Raw genomic sequence first — 14,126 nt, forward strand, 5'->3', positions numbered from 1 at the left:
TGAACTTACTAGAGTCAAAATAAAAGACAGAAACATTAAAGCTTTACATATTGAACATGTGCATTCTAATATTATGCTTTAGGATTTGGTGATTCGGTTCAATAAGTTTTTGTTTGTGTATTTTATGAGCTTTTTAAGACCTGGAAACTTCAAATCAGGAAAATGTTCCATGCCCCTGCAGAGCTGGATAACAGCAACAGGGTACCATTTTTAAGTACTGTTTTGATTTATGAGCAAACAAAACAAAGATTACAATCTGATTAAAGCTTACAGTAGCGGGCTGATATTTGTTTTTGAATAACATATGACAGCTGGTTGTTCCCGCATCGTGTGAGGTCATTTCACCGTCCCCTCGCTGCTTTAACGGCATGCACGCATGCACAGGGCTGTTTGCAAAAGATCTCAGGAGGATACGTGACGTTGAGGAACGCTATGAACGCATTCTCCTCTGGCAGCAGGCTTCGGTGAGTGAAAGAGTGAGCGGTGAGTTGGTCCACCCTCCTGTAAGCTTTTCCTAACCTCTCGTGCCCTCATCTGAGCTGTGCCCAAATGTTAACAAAGTCCTCATTGTTTGGAGTTTGGAATAGAGTATTGAGGTTTTAAAAAAAAAGGGATGAATTAAAGAAAAAGAAAAAAAAAAAAAAAACAGTTCCCTGATTGTAATTAAAAAGTAAAGCCGTCCCTAAAGACGTGACCACTTTTCATCCAACTGTTTTTATTCAACATAATTATGACTTCAGGCTACATGAAAGAAGAAGAAATTGCAAACGGCAAACATGCATCCAATAAAAATACTCCAGAATAATCTAATAACATTTCAATTTCTCTGTGATGACCTTCAATTGACAGACAGTAAGGGTCATTTTAATCATCTATATACATGGGAATCCTTACTTCCTGGTGGGTGGGTGCCATGTTTTGACTGGTAACCTCTATTAGTTTGGGGTTGGCTTTGCTCAACTCTCTAGGCTCCAAAGGGATCACTCCACACAAAGGGTCTGATAAATTTATCCTCCAGCCCCCCACCTCAAAGCCACCACCACCACCAATACCTAACAAACCTCTGGAGGCTGGCCAGCGATGAGAAGCTCAGCCCTGGCCGAACCACAGGGAGCCAGTTTCCCTGTACACGGTGGAGTGTAAATTCCTCCACACAAACAAACAGCCAGTCGTCAGGGGTGGATGGACAAGCTGGAGAGCATGTGTGTGGAGAGGATGGGAAAGGGGGAGGTTTGTTAGGTTGGCAGCATACAAGGTCAAAGGTTACCAAGGCTCTCTGAGCCATTTAGACCTGTAGAAGCCCAATCTAGCAGTCATTTGGGACCTTGAGCTAATATAGACCTGATGCTCTTTGATATTTGCTACTTCCAAGCTCAGCGCAAGGTCATTCAGAGTAGTCACCTCTCCACTATTTGTATCTAGTTACATGATTACTTAATACCAGTCCTTTTAGGTTCCAGGCTGTGATTTAAGCAATTAAACCAACATTAACTGTGATCACAGTCACACAGGCGAGAATGCAGGTCAATATATTGACAAGAAAACCAAGAATCTACTGCCAAGTAGTCGTTTTTGGCAAACAATACAGACTTTACTGTGTGGCCTTAAGTCCAGACGCAAGTAAATAAAATATATGATCTGAAATAATAACTTCAACTTTCACATCCTCCCCAAACTTTCTATCAGAATGAGAGGAAGCACACAAAAGAGCCACACTCACAAAAGCAAGTGCTACAGTAGCGCCAGGGCTTTGAAGAACTCTGGCCAACTTCTAATCTACTGAACAGCCTGGCACAGACATGAAGGCTGCATATAAATAAGTTTTCCTTCTTTTTTTTTGTTGTAAATTAATAATGAATGAGTCAAGTATATTAACTGTCAAACCGCACAAATTAAAAGAAATACTTCAAAAGTTCTTGTGTCTATAGTTTCTATTTCCAGAAGCAAAATAACAAGATTCTGCTTGTTTTGGAAGAGAATTACTAAATTAAATCTATATATTAAGTTACCTTATTAGGCAAAATCAAATGAAGATGATCCAGCTGCCAGCTGACAATGTGGCATGTTGACATGGATAGTAAGCCATGTACGGCTTTTGGCTTGTTGGTTTCCATGTGATTAGTTTCCATCGTTTTTTAAATTTTATTTCCATTTCATTTTTTTTTTTTTTTTTGTTTGGAGATGGCTATTGCTACAAAAGAAAAATATAATTATTAACGGAGTTTATACAGCTGTTCCCTTTTCCTTTTGTATCAGAAACGAAGCCAAAAATGTGTGGATGTTTCTATCATGTTTCCAGTTATTAATATCTACAATTATCCCAGCAAATAGTTGGGCTTTAGTTTTAGTTTTTCCCAAACCATCCATGTTGATAGTTCCAAGTTTAAGTTTCAAATGTATGTTCAAATATGACTTTTAGATTTTTCCTTTTATACATTTCATTTAATTTTATATACTATATCTCCAAAATGCTGCACGTGTGGATGCATGTGTAAATGTCTATTCCAGAAAGCAAAAAAAAAACAAAAAAACTTTCAGCTGGTGAGAAACATTTTGATCATTTCTGTTGGAGAAACACTGACAAAACAATTGTGAACTTTTAATAAAAGCACACAGTGTTTTCTGTAAGCATGTTTCCTCAAAACAAGACAGTGTTAGCATGGGAACACAGGCGGATGTTGGGCTATAACCTGGCAAAGTGTGAATGGGACGTTAAAGACCAGATTTCTACTAGTGAGGGCTTAACAAGTGAGCTCACATGTTTGCTCTTTTGGGAGTCGACAACGAGTACGGGAAGGGTGCATTCCTCTTATTCTGGTGAATTTCAATGAAGTCTTTGCTATAAAAGAAAACAGCAAACCGCAAAGGAATAGGAAGCAGAAATAATGGGCTTAGGACGCAGACAAAGCTACTAAAGTACAATTAATTAAAGTTAATAAAAGCAGCTCAAAGACCCGACAAATACCAAGAGGCAATTTAACTCCAGTCAGGAGGACCCAGACAATTCCTATTTCTTGTCTTAAGCTATGTATGGTTTGTATACGTGTACTGTGCATTCTATTAAAGCATTATTATTAGAAATCTCAAAGTTTAATTATGGACTGTTACTCCTAAGATGGTGATGCAAAATAAAATAATAAAATTAGCCAGATGGAAAGCTGATGAAAGGGTGAAAATACTGGTAATTCACTGTTCTAGTTTATTTTTTCACCTCCACAAAGGCACATGCTGAGCATACAATAACATCTTATTAGATTAGCTTGGTCTTGAATTAGCTTTTTAACGGAGCATGTCATTATGCGAGGCCCGTGTCAATGTCCTCCTTCATAAGAAATGCCCAGCAGTGTGGCAGCAGCGCCCAGTTTGTCTTTCCTGCCCAAGCCAGTTTAGAGCCTGACGTCAGATGTCTTTTATTACATTTCCTCTGCATACCTGGCTTACATTCCACACATTATTCAAAGCCGCAATGAGAAATGCCACACATGACTAGCAGCCACACCAGCACCAGCTGAATGTTTCTGCTGTGTATTCCTCGACAACCCAGGATGCAGTGCTCTAAAAACTAGGCCAGGGTTTGGTTTGCTGAAGCTTTTTTATTTTTTAAATCCATGTGAGGGACAGACAGAGCAAGCGACGGGGAGGAAACATGGTTGCTGGTGGATACAAACAGTGAGAGCAGAAAGTTTCCAGTCCAGATTTGCCAACACCAATGACCCAAAATATGATCCAAGATCGGAGGGGGAGCTGTACTATTTTCCTATGGGTCCCGTCCAGTATGACCCAATGCTCAGTGGGGTGAAAAGAGTGGGTGTGAACCATGTAATAACAAGTGTGCGGGCCCTGGGGAAGTTACCACAACAATAGCTCTGCTGGGCATGCTGGGTATGCAGAGCCATCCTCGATACACCCGTCCTAAGCAGAGCAAGAAACTGCAGGCAGCAACGGTTTCTGCAAGGTAGAGGTGGGCTTAGGGCTGGAAGTCTGATTTGTTCCTGCTCTTATCCGCAGTGATAAATTAGCACCGAGCACCTGTTGAGGTTCTGAATGCTGCAAACTCAAGAAGAGCTGAGAAAGTCTTTCCATGTACCAGTTCATTAACAGGAAGAAAACCAGCAGCTATTTTAACTAACAATAAGATTATTCTTTAAAAGAATAGAAGAACCATGTGCCAGTTCATTAGGTACACTAACAGATGAAAACAGATGAATTCTGATTTTACAGCCATGCACAAAATCATAACTTAATGAAGGTCATGGTATTCTCCATTTGTTCAGAATTACTGTAATTAGCACCACAAACTACATCTTCCAAAATTATCATACAGTTGAATTACCTCCTTTCTGACACTGTTTCAACATAAACTGAACATTAGACCAGTCAAGACGGAGGATTTAGTGCAGGACTGTTCTGTTGCATATTAAGTCATATTGTTTTTACTGCATTTGTTTTCACTAGTGGACCTCATGTTTTGCCAAGTGTGTGTTTTTAGCTTTGAAATTGTGAACTTCTGCTTCTCCCCTATCTTCAGTTTTTTATTTGTTAATTGATTTCCTGATATTTTATAGGACAAATGATAAATCAACAGAATAATCAGTAGGTTATCTGATAAGGACATGTGGTCGTGTGCAAGCCTTAGGGCGAAGTTGGATATGTGACCTCAGTTTAGGGTAATTCCCAGACCTCTTCAGTGTTCCACGGTTTAACTTCATCATGGACTAAACAAGATACAAGATCAAAATGGGAAACTTTGCCTTTTTTAACCAATAACTGCAGAGGAAACAAAGAGGAAATTGCAGCATCTCAGACCTTAAGTTCAACTTTTAGAAGAGAGAGAAAACTCCACAGGACTGCTGGGAAGGTTTAACATGAACAGAAGCAGATGTCAAACGGTTTCTTGTTTAATGTTCACAAGGAGCCCAGGGACCAAACTTCATACAGAGGGTTTTGTTAACGATGTTAAAGGTAACACAGCTCCTTCATAGTTGAGGAACACAACTTGCAGTCAGCTATAGGTCATTTCTAAACCGAGGGGAAGAAACCAGGCTCACTGCACTGTTAATTTCCAAGTCGATAATCATGAACCCGAGTAAAGTAAGCATGCAGCAGCCCAACCCTGAAATAGCCCAACCAGTTTCAAACCCATGTGGACAATCTGCGTTCGACACTGCGTAGGAACATGCCACAGAACTGGTCTCCATACAAGAGGGGCTTTATCTCTGTGCGCATGCTAAATTGCAGGGCGTTATCTTGTGGGGTGCCCCGGTTCTACATTTCCAGGAAACTAAAGGGAAATGTAGAAAGGGGTTTGGGTTAAACTGAACCCTTTTACAAATACACAAAAAAGGTTTATTTAGGGCCTGCAAAATGGGCCCTCTATAAACACACCGATTCCCTGTAGAGGAAGCACACACCGCATGGGTAAAGTAAACCAGAGGCACAAACTAACTGATTTGAGAGAGAACAATACTTTGCTTATATGCTACACACTCCTTTTTCTCCCTCATCGACGAAGTCAGCCAAAAGGTAGGACAGGTCAGCTTTTTGTGGGGTGGGGCATTTCAGAACTACACAAGTAAAGGCTGTCATTCCCCGTGCAAGCCAGCCTGTGAGACATCATCAGACCTCAACGTGGAAGGTTTAAAGAAATCCATGGGTTAACCGAGGCTTGACACTGCACAGGAAAGTTGCAAAATGCCTCTTGTCACACTGGAAGGTTTGTAATGGGTTATTTAAAGACCAGGTTCAACAAAGCGTTATTGACATTACACAGCGAATTATATATATATATGTTTTGTTTTCTCCCAGAGATCCGGGAGGTTAGAAGCCCCATAATACGGATTAATCCTCCCCAAAGAGCTCTGCATAACTGGATTAATTCAGGCAGTAAATTGCCCAAAAATAATACCCAACTACAGGAGATTTAATCTCTGGGCTACACTGGCATCATGAGTATTTTTGGGGAAAAGTTCTACCTACAATATCTAAAAGGAGATGTGCATATTAACATGTAGACTAAGCTTTTCTCTGACCTAGCTACAGTGTTGTTTCAGGCTGATGCTGGAGCCTTAACAATACAGTTTTTCACCAAATAACAGGATAACTTAAAAAACGTGTAATTTATAATATGAGTTCTGTTTCTTCTCTGCAGGTTGGGTTTAAACTACCAACAGTGATTCAGTGTGACACAGTTAATATCGTACATACGCCCTCTAGCTAGAGTACATTTCAGAAAGTATCCAGCTAGCAGTTCACATAAATAAACGGCTGCTCAATGAAAGCAGTTATTTTCCAGAAAAACAGTCCGAGCCAAGACAGTAACGTTATAACGCTCGTTTACTACTCCGTCACAGCCCCAGCGGACGGGGACGCCGCTCTCACTGGAAGCATTCCGCTGACTCCAAGTCACAACACCGCCCGGCTCGGATGGCCAAGTTGCCAAATGCGACGAACTCAACCTAGCTCAAGAGAAAGAGGATGCCTTCAACACTTAAACCGTATTAGCGTGTGCTCGCTGTTTTAAGCCCCCCTCTTAGTGAGCAAACGGCTAAAATTCACAGGCTTGTCGTTAAGCTAACAAGCTAAGGATCACATACCAATCACCTCGTGTAGCTCATAATCATCTTTGTCGATGGACCAGGGTTGGGAGCTCAGGTCCTCCGACATGGCTGAGGAATCTGCTGAGGCCGTACTATCTGTAGAAAGGTGGTGAATCCAAAGGCTGTGCGTAAAAAGAAGTCAAAGTAATCCAAACGGGGCCAACCAGGGCGACACTTCCCCTTCTTTGCGAATCCTGCAGCACTCCTGTCATTCCCAAAGTTTGACACTAGCCTAGCAGCCCCGCCTACCGCATTCCTACTGAGCGAATGTGGACCTTCGTGGCGGACATATTGAGTGTGGAACACGACCGCACTGAGCGCTGGAGCCCCGTTGAGCTCAATAAGAGGAAATTAATTACCGTTGGTTTGCGGCTAATTAGACTGAGCTGTAGCTGAGCTAAAAGGCGACGCTAAAACATAGAGAAATAAGTCAGACAGTTTTATATATTAACTGAAAATATCTTTTGGTTGTTTTTTTTTTACACATGTATGTTTCTATTTAATTTTACTTATCCACAAGGCACCACCGTCAGTGGTTGTTTTAATTAGTAAAAAAGACGCCGAATCAAGTCGAGTGGTTCCGCCACACGTTTAATGGCGGAATATGCATTATGTTCTTTTGAGCCCCGAAGTAGAACCTGGCAGGCATCGGGTCTCCTCAAATACCAAACACACTCTTTCTTCTGTGCTTAAATTAGCAGGCGGCACTCTGTATTTTTGCTGTTTAGAATAAATGGATTGCTGTGCTACATGCATGCCTCTATTGTGATGTGAAGTGCTACCTGACAGGCTAAATGCGGGGAATTTAATATCCCAATTTAAATCTGCGAAAATGAAAAGAGGCTTCGGGAACATCCTGTCCTCTGATTGGACAATGCCACACTCTCTGCCTTGTGATTGGATGTTCAACCTTAAGGCGTTCCAAACTGTTGTAGTTCTTACAGAATGAAATTAGCGAGTCCTCTGGTGGTGCCTTTCACACCATGCAGGACTTTCACAATCACGACAATAAACCACAGGACATGTACATGTGATTTTTTTTTATTTGTTTATTTTTTTAATAAACAAAACAAAAAAATTACCAAAAATACAATATTTAATTTGAAGTGATTTTATTCAGACATTTGTTCAAGGTTGAATAATTTCACACCTTTTATGAAACTGTGAAGGAAAACACTGTAATATTAGAAGCAAAGACACCACAGTGAGAGATAGGCAAGTGTCAGCTGTCAGTAAAACGGAACATAAGAAAATGTGGCAGTCACATTATCTTTTCAATCTCATCTAGAATTTAACCAGGAAGTGGCCGACGCACAAACACTGAGCTTTTACGGCGTGTTTAACACACGCTGCTTGTATGTGAACAGATCCTCCACATCAATAAAACACATAAATATAAAATAGTAGGAGCCACTACTGCATGTTATTCTGTAAATTTCTGTAAAATATTATTGGCTTGTGCCATGAGAACTTTGCTGACACCCGGTTTTGCACTTTTGTGCAGCTTGATTGTCATTGTGAAAATATACAGATATCTACACAAAGGAAAGCATCATAATATATTATGTATCCACACAATAAAATCATAGGTGAGTTCGGATGGCAGCAGGACGTAGATCACATGCAACAGAACAAACTTTGGCCACTGTCCAACATAATCTGTTAGATGGAATTAAAAAAAAGGCACTTTCGAATGAGACTAAGAGCTTGCTCTTTGATTACGGCAGTGAGAGAGCTTTGGCAAGCCGTATCCAGAACCAGGCCTGTGTGCAAGGACGAGTGTAGTCACACACGGTCAGGAAGCGTAAGATGCTAGGGAACGGCTTCTTCATCGACTTGTAGATGACCGGAATGAGGCGTTTGCTTCGGGCTCCTGAAACGGCGAAAAAATGGGGAACGGTAAGTTACGCGCACACATGAGAAGGCGCAGCTGTTGCATAAAATGCAAATCTACTTCACCAGGACAGAGGCTGAGAGCAAACTTGGTCTGGAAGTCGCAGGCGTCGCTGTCGAGGTACTCATCGGAAATCACCACCACCATCCTCTTACACCTGCGCACACGGTCACATGTATGAGAGTGTATATCATGTGCAAAATGTGAAAGAGAGTTCAAGAAGAACAGCTTTCAGAAAATGATTCCTCACTCTCAGGTTACTTTCTCTCTGTGAATTTCAAAGGAAACTGTTATCACGGTTTCACAATTACTGAAACTTTGGAGTCTTTTGAACCTGCAAGCTCTTGGTTGCTACTTTTTGTCAACATGGATTATGAAAAGAACCACAGCTTAGTTAGCAAGCAGCAGGCCTGGAACGTATGCTGTGCTTGAAATCATGACCGCTGGTATTTGCGTTGCATCAGAAAAACAGAGCTGTGCTGCATGCATATCTAAAAATCACAAGATGAAGCAAACTGTTTTTGTAATGACCTAGTTTGAGAGTCGCACCTGGCCCCATGTGACAGTGTTTTGCTTAGGCAAGGCTTCTAGTTTAACTCAAGGAAGAAAGAGACAAATCAACAGTGATTAGCTTTTGTCGATATCCCACCTCTTCTCAATGAGTTCACTGGTGATGGTCCACACGCAGGAGCCCGGGAGGACATCTCTGTCAAACACGCACAGTTTGAGCTTGTACTCCGTCTGTTCCAGCTCCCGGATCATTTCGTGGACAAAGTGAAAGTCACTCTGGCAGTAGCAGATGAAGGCGTCAAACATCTCAGGAGCACCTGGATTCAAATCACCATGATTAATTTCTGTAACTTTATTGATCCCTGCAAACCAAACACGACATGCACGGATGGTGAAAGTTGGAAAAAACTACTGCAGTATTTCACAGAAATGTAGTTCACATTAAGCACATGTAAACCGCGTATGTGTGCAGCACAGTAGAAAAGAGCAGCATATGTGTGATTCTCGCTAAAGATATACTGTCAGATGAAGTGATAGGTTGGAGCTTTTCCTGCGTGATACGCTACCACAGAAACAAAGTCTGAGAAAGAAAAAAAAGGCAGCCTGGAAATTGCCACCGAATCTCACTCTACGCATCGTTTCTTTTTTACTGCTTTTATTCACACTTTTCTCTTGGTAGTAAAGGCTGTTAGCTACTAAATCAATCATAATTTGCTCTGTGGTTTGTGATTTCAAGTGGTGAAAGAAGTCTAAATTGACTCAGCTATCAGCTAAATAGAATGGAAGTACCAAACGTTCCAGCAGTGGTTATGCAAATGTATTTATTACTGTTGCAGGTGGTTAGGTTGGAACTAATCTTTATCAACTGTTGGGAAACTATAATACACAGTTGTTTAAAACTGAAATACAGGTTTTGTTATTATTTTCCACCACCAAATACACTGCCTGGCCAAAGTCGCCACCTAATAAAAAGGTTAAACACTCTAATATTTCGTTGCACCGCCTTTAGCTTTGATTACAGCATGCATTTGCTGTGGCATTGTTTCGATAAGCTTCTGCAATGCCACCAGATTTATTTCCATCCAGTGCTGCATTCATTTTTCACCCAGATCTTGTATTGATGATGGGAGAGTCTGACCACTGCACAAAGCCTTCTCCAGCACATCCCAAAGATTCTCAATGGGGTTAAGGTCTGGACTCTGTGGTAGACAATCCATGTGTGAAAATGATGTCTCATGCTCCCTGAACCACTCTTTCACAGTTTGAGCCCCATGAACCCTGGCATTGTCATCTTGGAATATGTCCATGCCATCAGGGAAGATTTTATTTGGAATAACCTGGTCATTCAGTACATTCAGGTAGTCAGCTGACCTCATTCTTTGGGCACATAATGTTGCTGAACCTAGACCTGAGCAACTGCAGCAACCCCAGATCATAGCACTGCCCCCACAGGCTTGTACAGTAGGCACTAGGCATGATGGGTGCATCACTTCATCTGCCTCTCTTCTTACCCTGATGTGATGGTCCCCCACTATCCTTCCAGTTTTTAATAATATGTTGGACAGTTCTTAACCCAATTTTAGTAGTTTCTACAATCTCCTTAGATGTTTTTCTCTGCTTGATGCATGCCAATGATTTGACCCTTCTCAAACAGACTAACATCTTTACCACGACCACAGGATGTGTCTTTCGACATGGTTGTTTAAGAAATGAGAAGCTACTCATTGCATCAGTTGGGGTTAAATAACTTGTTGCTAGCTGAAAGATAATCACCCATGCAGCAATTATCCAATGGGAGTCTAGTACCTACACTGCCTGGCCAAAACAAAAGTCGCCACCAAAAAGAAAGATTCTTTGGGTACAAAATGTCGCTGAACTTGGACCTGACCAACTGCAGCAACCCCAGATCATAGCACTGCCCCCACAGGCTTGTACAGTAACCACTAGGCATGATGGGTGCATCACTTCATCTAGCTCTCTTCTTACCCTGATGCATTGGTTCCCCACTATCCTTCCAGTTTTTAATAATGCGTCGGACAGTTCTTAACCCAGTTTTAGTAGTTTTTTCAATCTCCTTAGATGTTTTCTCTGCTTGATGCATGCCAATGATTTGACCCTTCTCAAACAGACTTACATCTTTCCCACGACCACAGGATGTGTCTTTCGACATGGTTGTTTAAGAAATGAGAAGCTACTCATTGCATCAGTTGGGGTTAAATAAATTGTTGCCAGCTGAAAGATAATCACCCATCCAGTAATTATCCAATAGGAGGCTTGTACTTATTTGCTTAGTTTTTTGGTCAGGCAGTGGATATATTTGTATGTATTTTTGGTGTAATGCTGTAGGGATATTTTATTGGCATACTATGGGTTCTTCGGTACCACTTAAATATTATTATTGTTGCTGACATACGGCCCTCCAGAGGGTCTAATCTGGCCCACAGCAATTGCAATTTGCAAATTACATGGAAGACTGCAATTTTTCAATGAAAATAACTTTTACTCCTAACACAACACAACACTGAGACCCAGGACTAAACAGCAACAAATTGCAATTTATTCTTTTTTTAAAGGATAGTTTATTAAATGTAAACATTCACCTAATTTACTTGTACTTCTTTGCACTAAAACAAATAGAATCAAATCTGGAGTTGTCATTATTTATAAGTTATTACACAATTATGTTACTGGTCTGGCCCACTTGAACTAAAATGAGTTTGACACCCCTGCTTCAGGACGACAGTGTCCCTGTTTTCTGATGGCTACAGAACAGCAGGAGAACACAAAGCTAAAATCGAGTCAAACTGGATTCTTGAGCGAGACAGTAATTTTACTGTACGCCAACAGCCCCCACAGCCACAAGATCTCGGATTTGGGAATGTTCTCTAAGGAATGTTTAGGGAATGTTTTTAGCACCTTGTTGAATCTATGCCACGAAGAATAAAGGCAGCTCTGAAGACAAAAGAGGCCCCAACCCTGCACTAGGAAGGTGTACCTAATAAGGTGGCCAGTGAGAGTCCATCCTGATTTTAGAGGCTATGTAAAGGAAGTGTTACATCGGCTGTGGTAAAAACAACCCACTTCCTTCCTTAACAGAAACGAAGATCAGTCAGTGTCAGCTGAATCACATACAATATGTGTTTGCATGACAGGAGCTGGGCCAAAGCTTTTTAACCAGTGTGTAACCAAATGTGTTCAACCAGGGATAGTGACTTTTTACCTGTTCAAAGTATTTAATTGGAGCTACTACAGACAAAGACATTGTTTTTTCCAAGCAATTTTGAGAATTTATACTGTTTTGCTTCCAAGCTTACTAGTGGATAGAAAACCTCCAAAAGCCACATCCTGCAACACTGTCTATGGAAAATAATGATTATGCCTCACTTCCTTGTTTAGGTATAATGTATGAAATTATTTTGCTAATTTAAGTTTTATGGTGATATGTACTAGTTGAAATGTTTAAGCATGAAAATCTTGCAATACATGTCTTAAAATCAAACTCTGAGCCAATCTATAATTCAGTAGCCCTTACACATAGTACATTGAACTTTCCCGTTTTAATCCTGTGTGTATTCTGAAGGTTTTCAAAGGGGAGATTGTTCCTACATCACCCATAGCCTGTTTTATGATGCATTTTATTCCTGAACACATGGCAAAGAGGGACAGTATTTCACGGCGCGATGAAGGCGTGGGAGTTGGGCTTCTGTGGACCAGGCTTGTTCCAGTGCATCCAACAGATACTTGATCAGTTTGGGATCTAGTGAATCTGGAGGCCAGGTCAACACCTTGTGCAGTTTTTCATGTTTTTTGAGTTGTTCCTATAGCCTTTTTGTGTGTCTGCCTGTGTCAGGCTATGGGGTGGGGGTGCCTGGTCTGGTCTAGGTGGGTGCTACATGTCTGAGTAACATCCACACGAATGCCAGGTCCAAAAGCTTCCCAGCAGAACGCTGGACTGTCGCAAGACGCTCAGCGCTGTTTACTTCTCATGTCAGTGGTCGTAATGTTTTGCCTGATGGGTCGGTGTATATTCGTTAAAAAGCCGCATCCTTTTCACATGTAGTGTCTCTCATCTCTTATTAGAAGAACAAAGTTTAACATCCAAACACTGACCTTCGGGGTCATCCTCCACCGTGATGCCAAACCTCTCTGGGGTGCGAGGGACACAGCTGTCGACTTCGTGAACCTGAAGAGGGGGGTCTGCTTTCTTCTTCTGATTTTCCAGAAACTTTTTGACATCCTCATCTAAGCAAACCGAACAAATAAATAGTACACACTTAAAATACATCAGTGGAGATGCTTCCAAACGTATTGTACAGCATTTGAGCTTTTTACAGACATTTGAGAGAATACTGATACATTTATAGCTTCTTTTTTTTTATTCAATAAGGGAATTTAGGGCATGCCCGTCACTTCCTTTAGTAGGCACAGGGACCGGACATGCAACAAAAATAACACAGAACTCAGGAAATGCCGGGCAACTTTACCAATAAAAGCAAAAATTGTTAATAAGCGTTAATGAAAGCTGAATCTCCATTGGCAGTGCCGCACCTATGAGAGGTCGCAGATCCTCCACTATGTCTACTCTCTCCACCTCAGAGAGGATTGACAGCAGCTTCCCCACCGTCGCGTCCGAGTTCCGAGCCTGCCAGTCCTCCAGCACCGCCTTGGTGGGGCTTTTACACGACTCGTAGTTCTTGATCTCCAGGTACGTGAAGCCCATGGTCTCTGCCACGGCCGTCCAGTCCGCGGAAACGGTGTGTTTGGGGTTCAGGTACAGTCCCAACTTTTTCCTCACGCTCACGTTCAGCGCGACGACAGGGACCGTCCACAGGTTGAGCTCTTTCTCGGAATCGGCCATGTTCGAAATGTTTCCTGAAATCTCCGCGGGGGTGGTTAAACCGTGAAGGAGACTGACATTGTAACAGCAAGACGTGATTTAAGGCACTAACATGTAGCCACAGTGATCCGCTGGTCAGCCTACCTGACTGGTACGCGGAAGTGATACCGCAGAGGCGTCACGTGGGGGGGAGGGGTTATTCTGTTGTGTTTACTAGTGGAGGCAAACTGGAGGCAAGCTGGAGGCAAGCTGGAGGCACTGACCACCACAGCACTGTTAATGCACTGAC

At 41.8% G+C, this 14,126-nt stretch overlaps 2 protein-coding genes across 4 annotated transcripts in view; both read right to left on the reverse strand.

The window, feature by feature from the left end:
• The window catches only part of oxsr1b (oxidative stress responsive kinase 1b), a 42,593-nt gene extending 35,555 nt beyond the window's left edge, over nt 1–7,038 (reverse strand). For 2 of the 3 annotated variants that reach the window (XM_084566471.1, XM_084566473.1), the window contains exon 1: nt 6,594–7,038. In XM_084566471.1, coding sequence (XP_084422597.1) covers nt 6,594–6,663 — 70 coding nt within the window. In that variant the 5' untranslated portion in view covers nt 6,664–7,038. The remainder of the gene's footprint in view (nt 1–6,593) is intronic. The other variant, XM_084566472.1, reaches the window with a different exon arrangement.
• A 612-nt stretch (nt 7,039–7,650) lies between these two features.
• myd88 (MYD88 innate immune signal transduction adaptor) lies at nt 7,651–14,015 on the reverse strand. The gene is made up of 5 exons (XM_084566739.1): nt 13,549–14,015; nt 13,111–13,242; nt 9,140–9,317; nt 8,556–8,647; nt 7,651–8,469 (listed from the first exon to the last, which is right to left on the reverse strand). Exons 1-5 carry the CDS (start codon nt 13,856–13,858, stop codon nt 8,315–8,317), a joined length of 867 nt encoding a protein of 288 aa, XP_084422865.1. The 5' UTR covers nt 13,859–14,015; the 3' UTR covers nt 7,651–8,314.
• Nucleotides 14,016–14,126: the final 111 nt, after the last annotated feature.

The sequence above is a fragment of the Chelon labrosus genome (assembly GCF_963514085.1).
Source record: "Chelon labrosus genome assembly, chromosome: 18".
In the NCBI taxonomy this organism is placed as follows: Eukaryota; Metazoa; Chordata; class Actinopteri; order Mugiliformes; family Mugilidae; genus Chelon; species Chelon labrosus.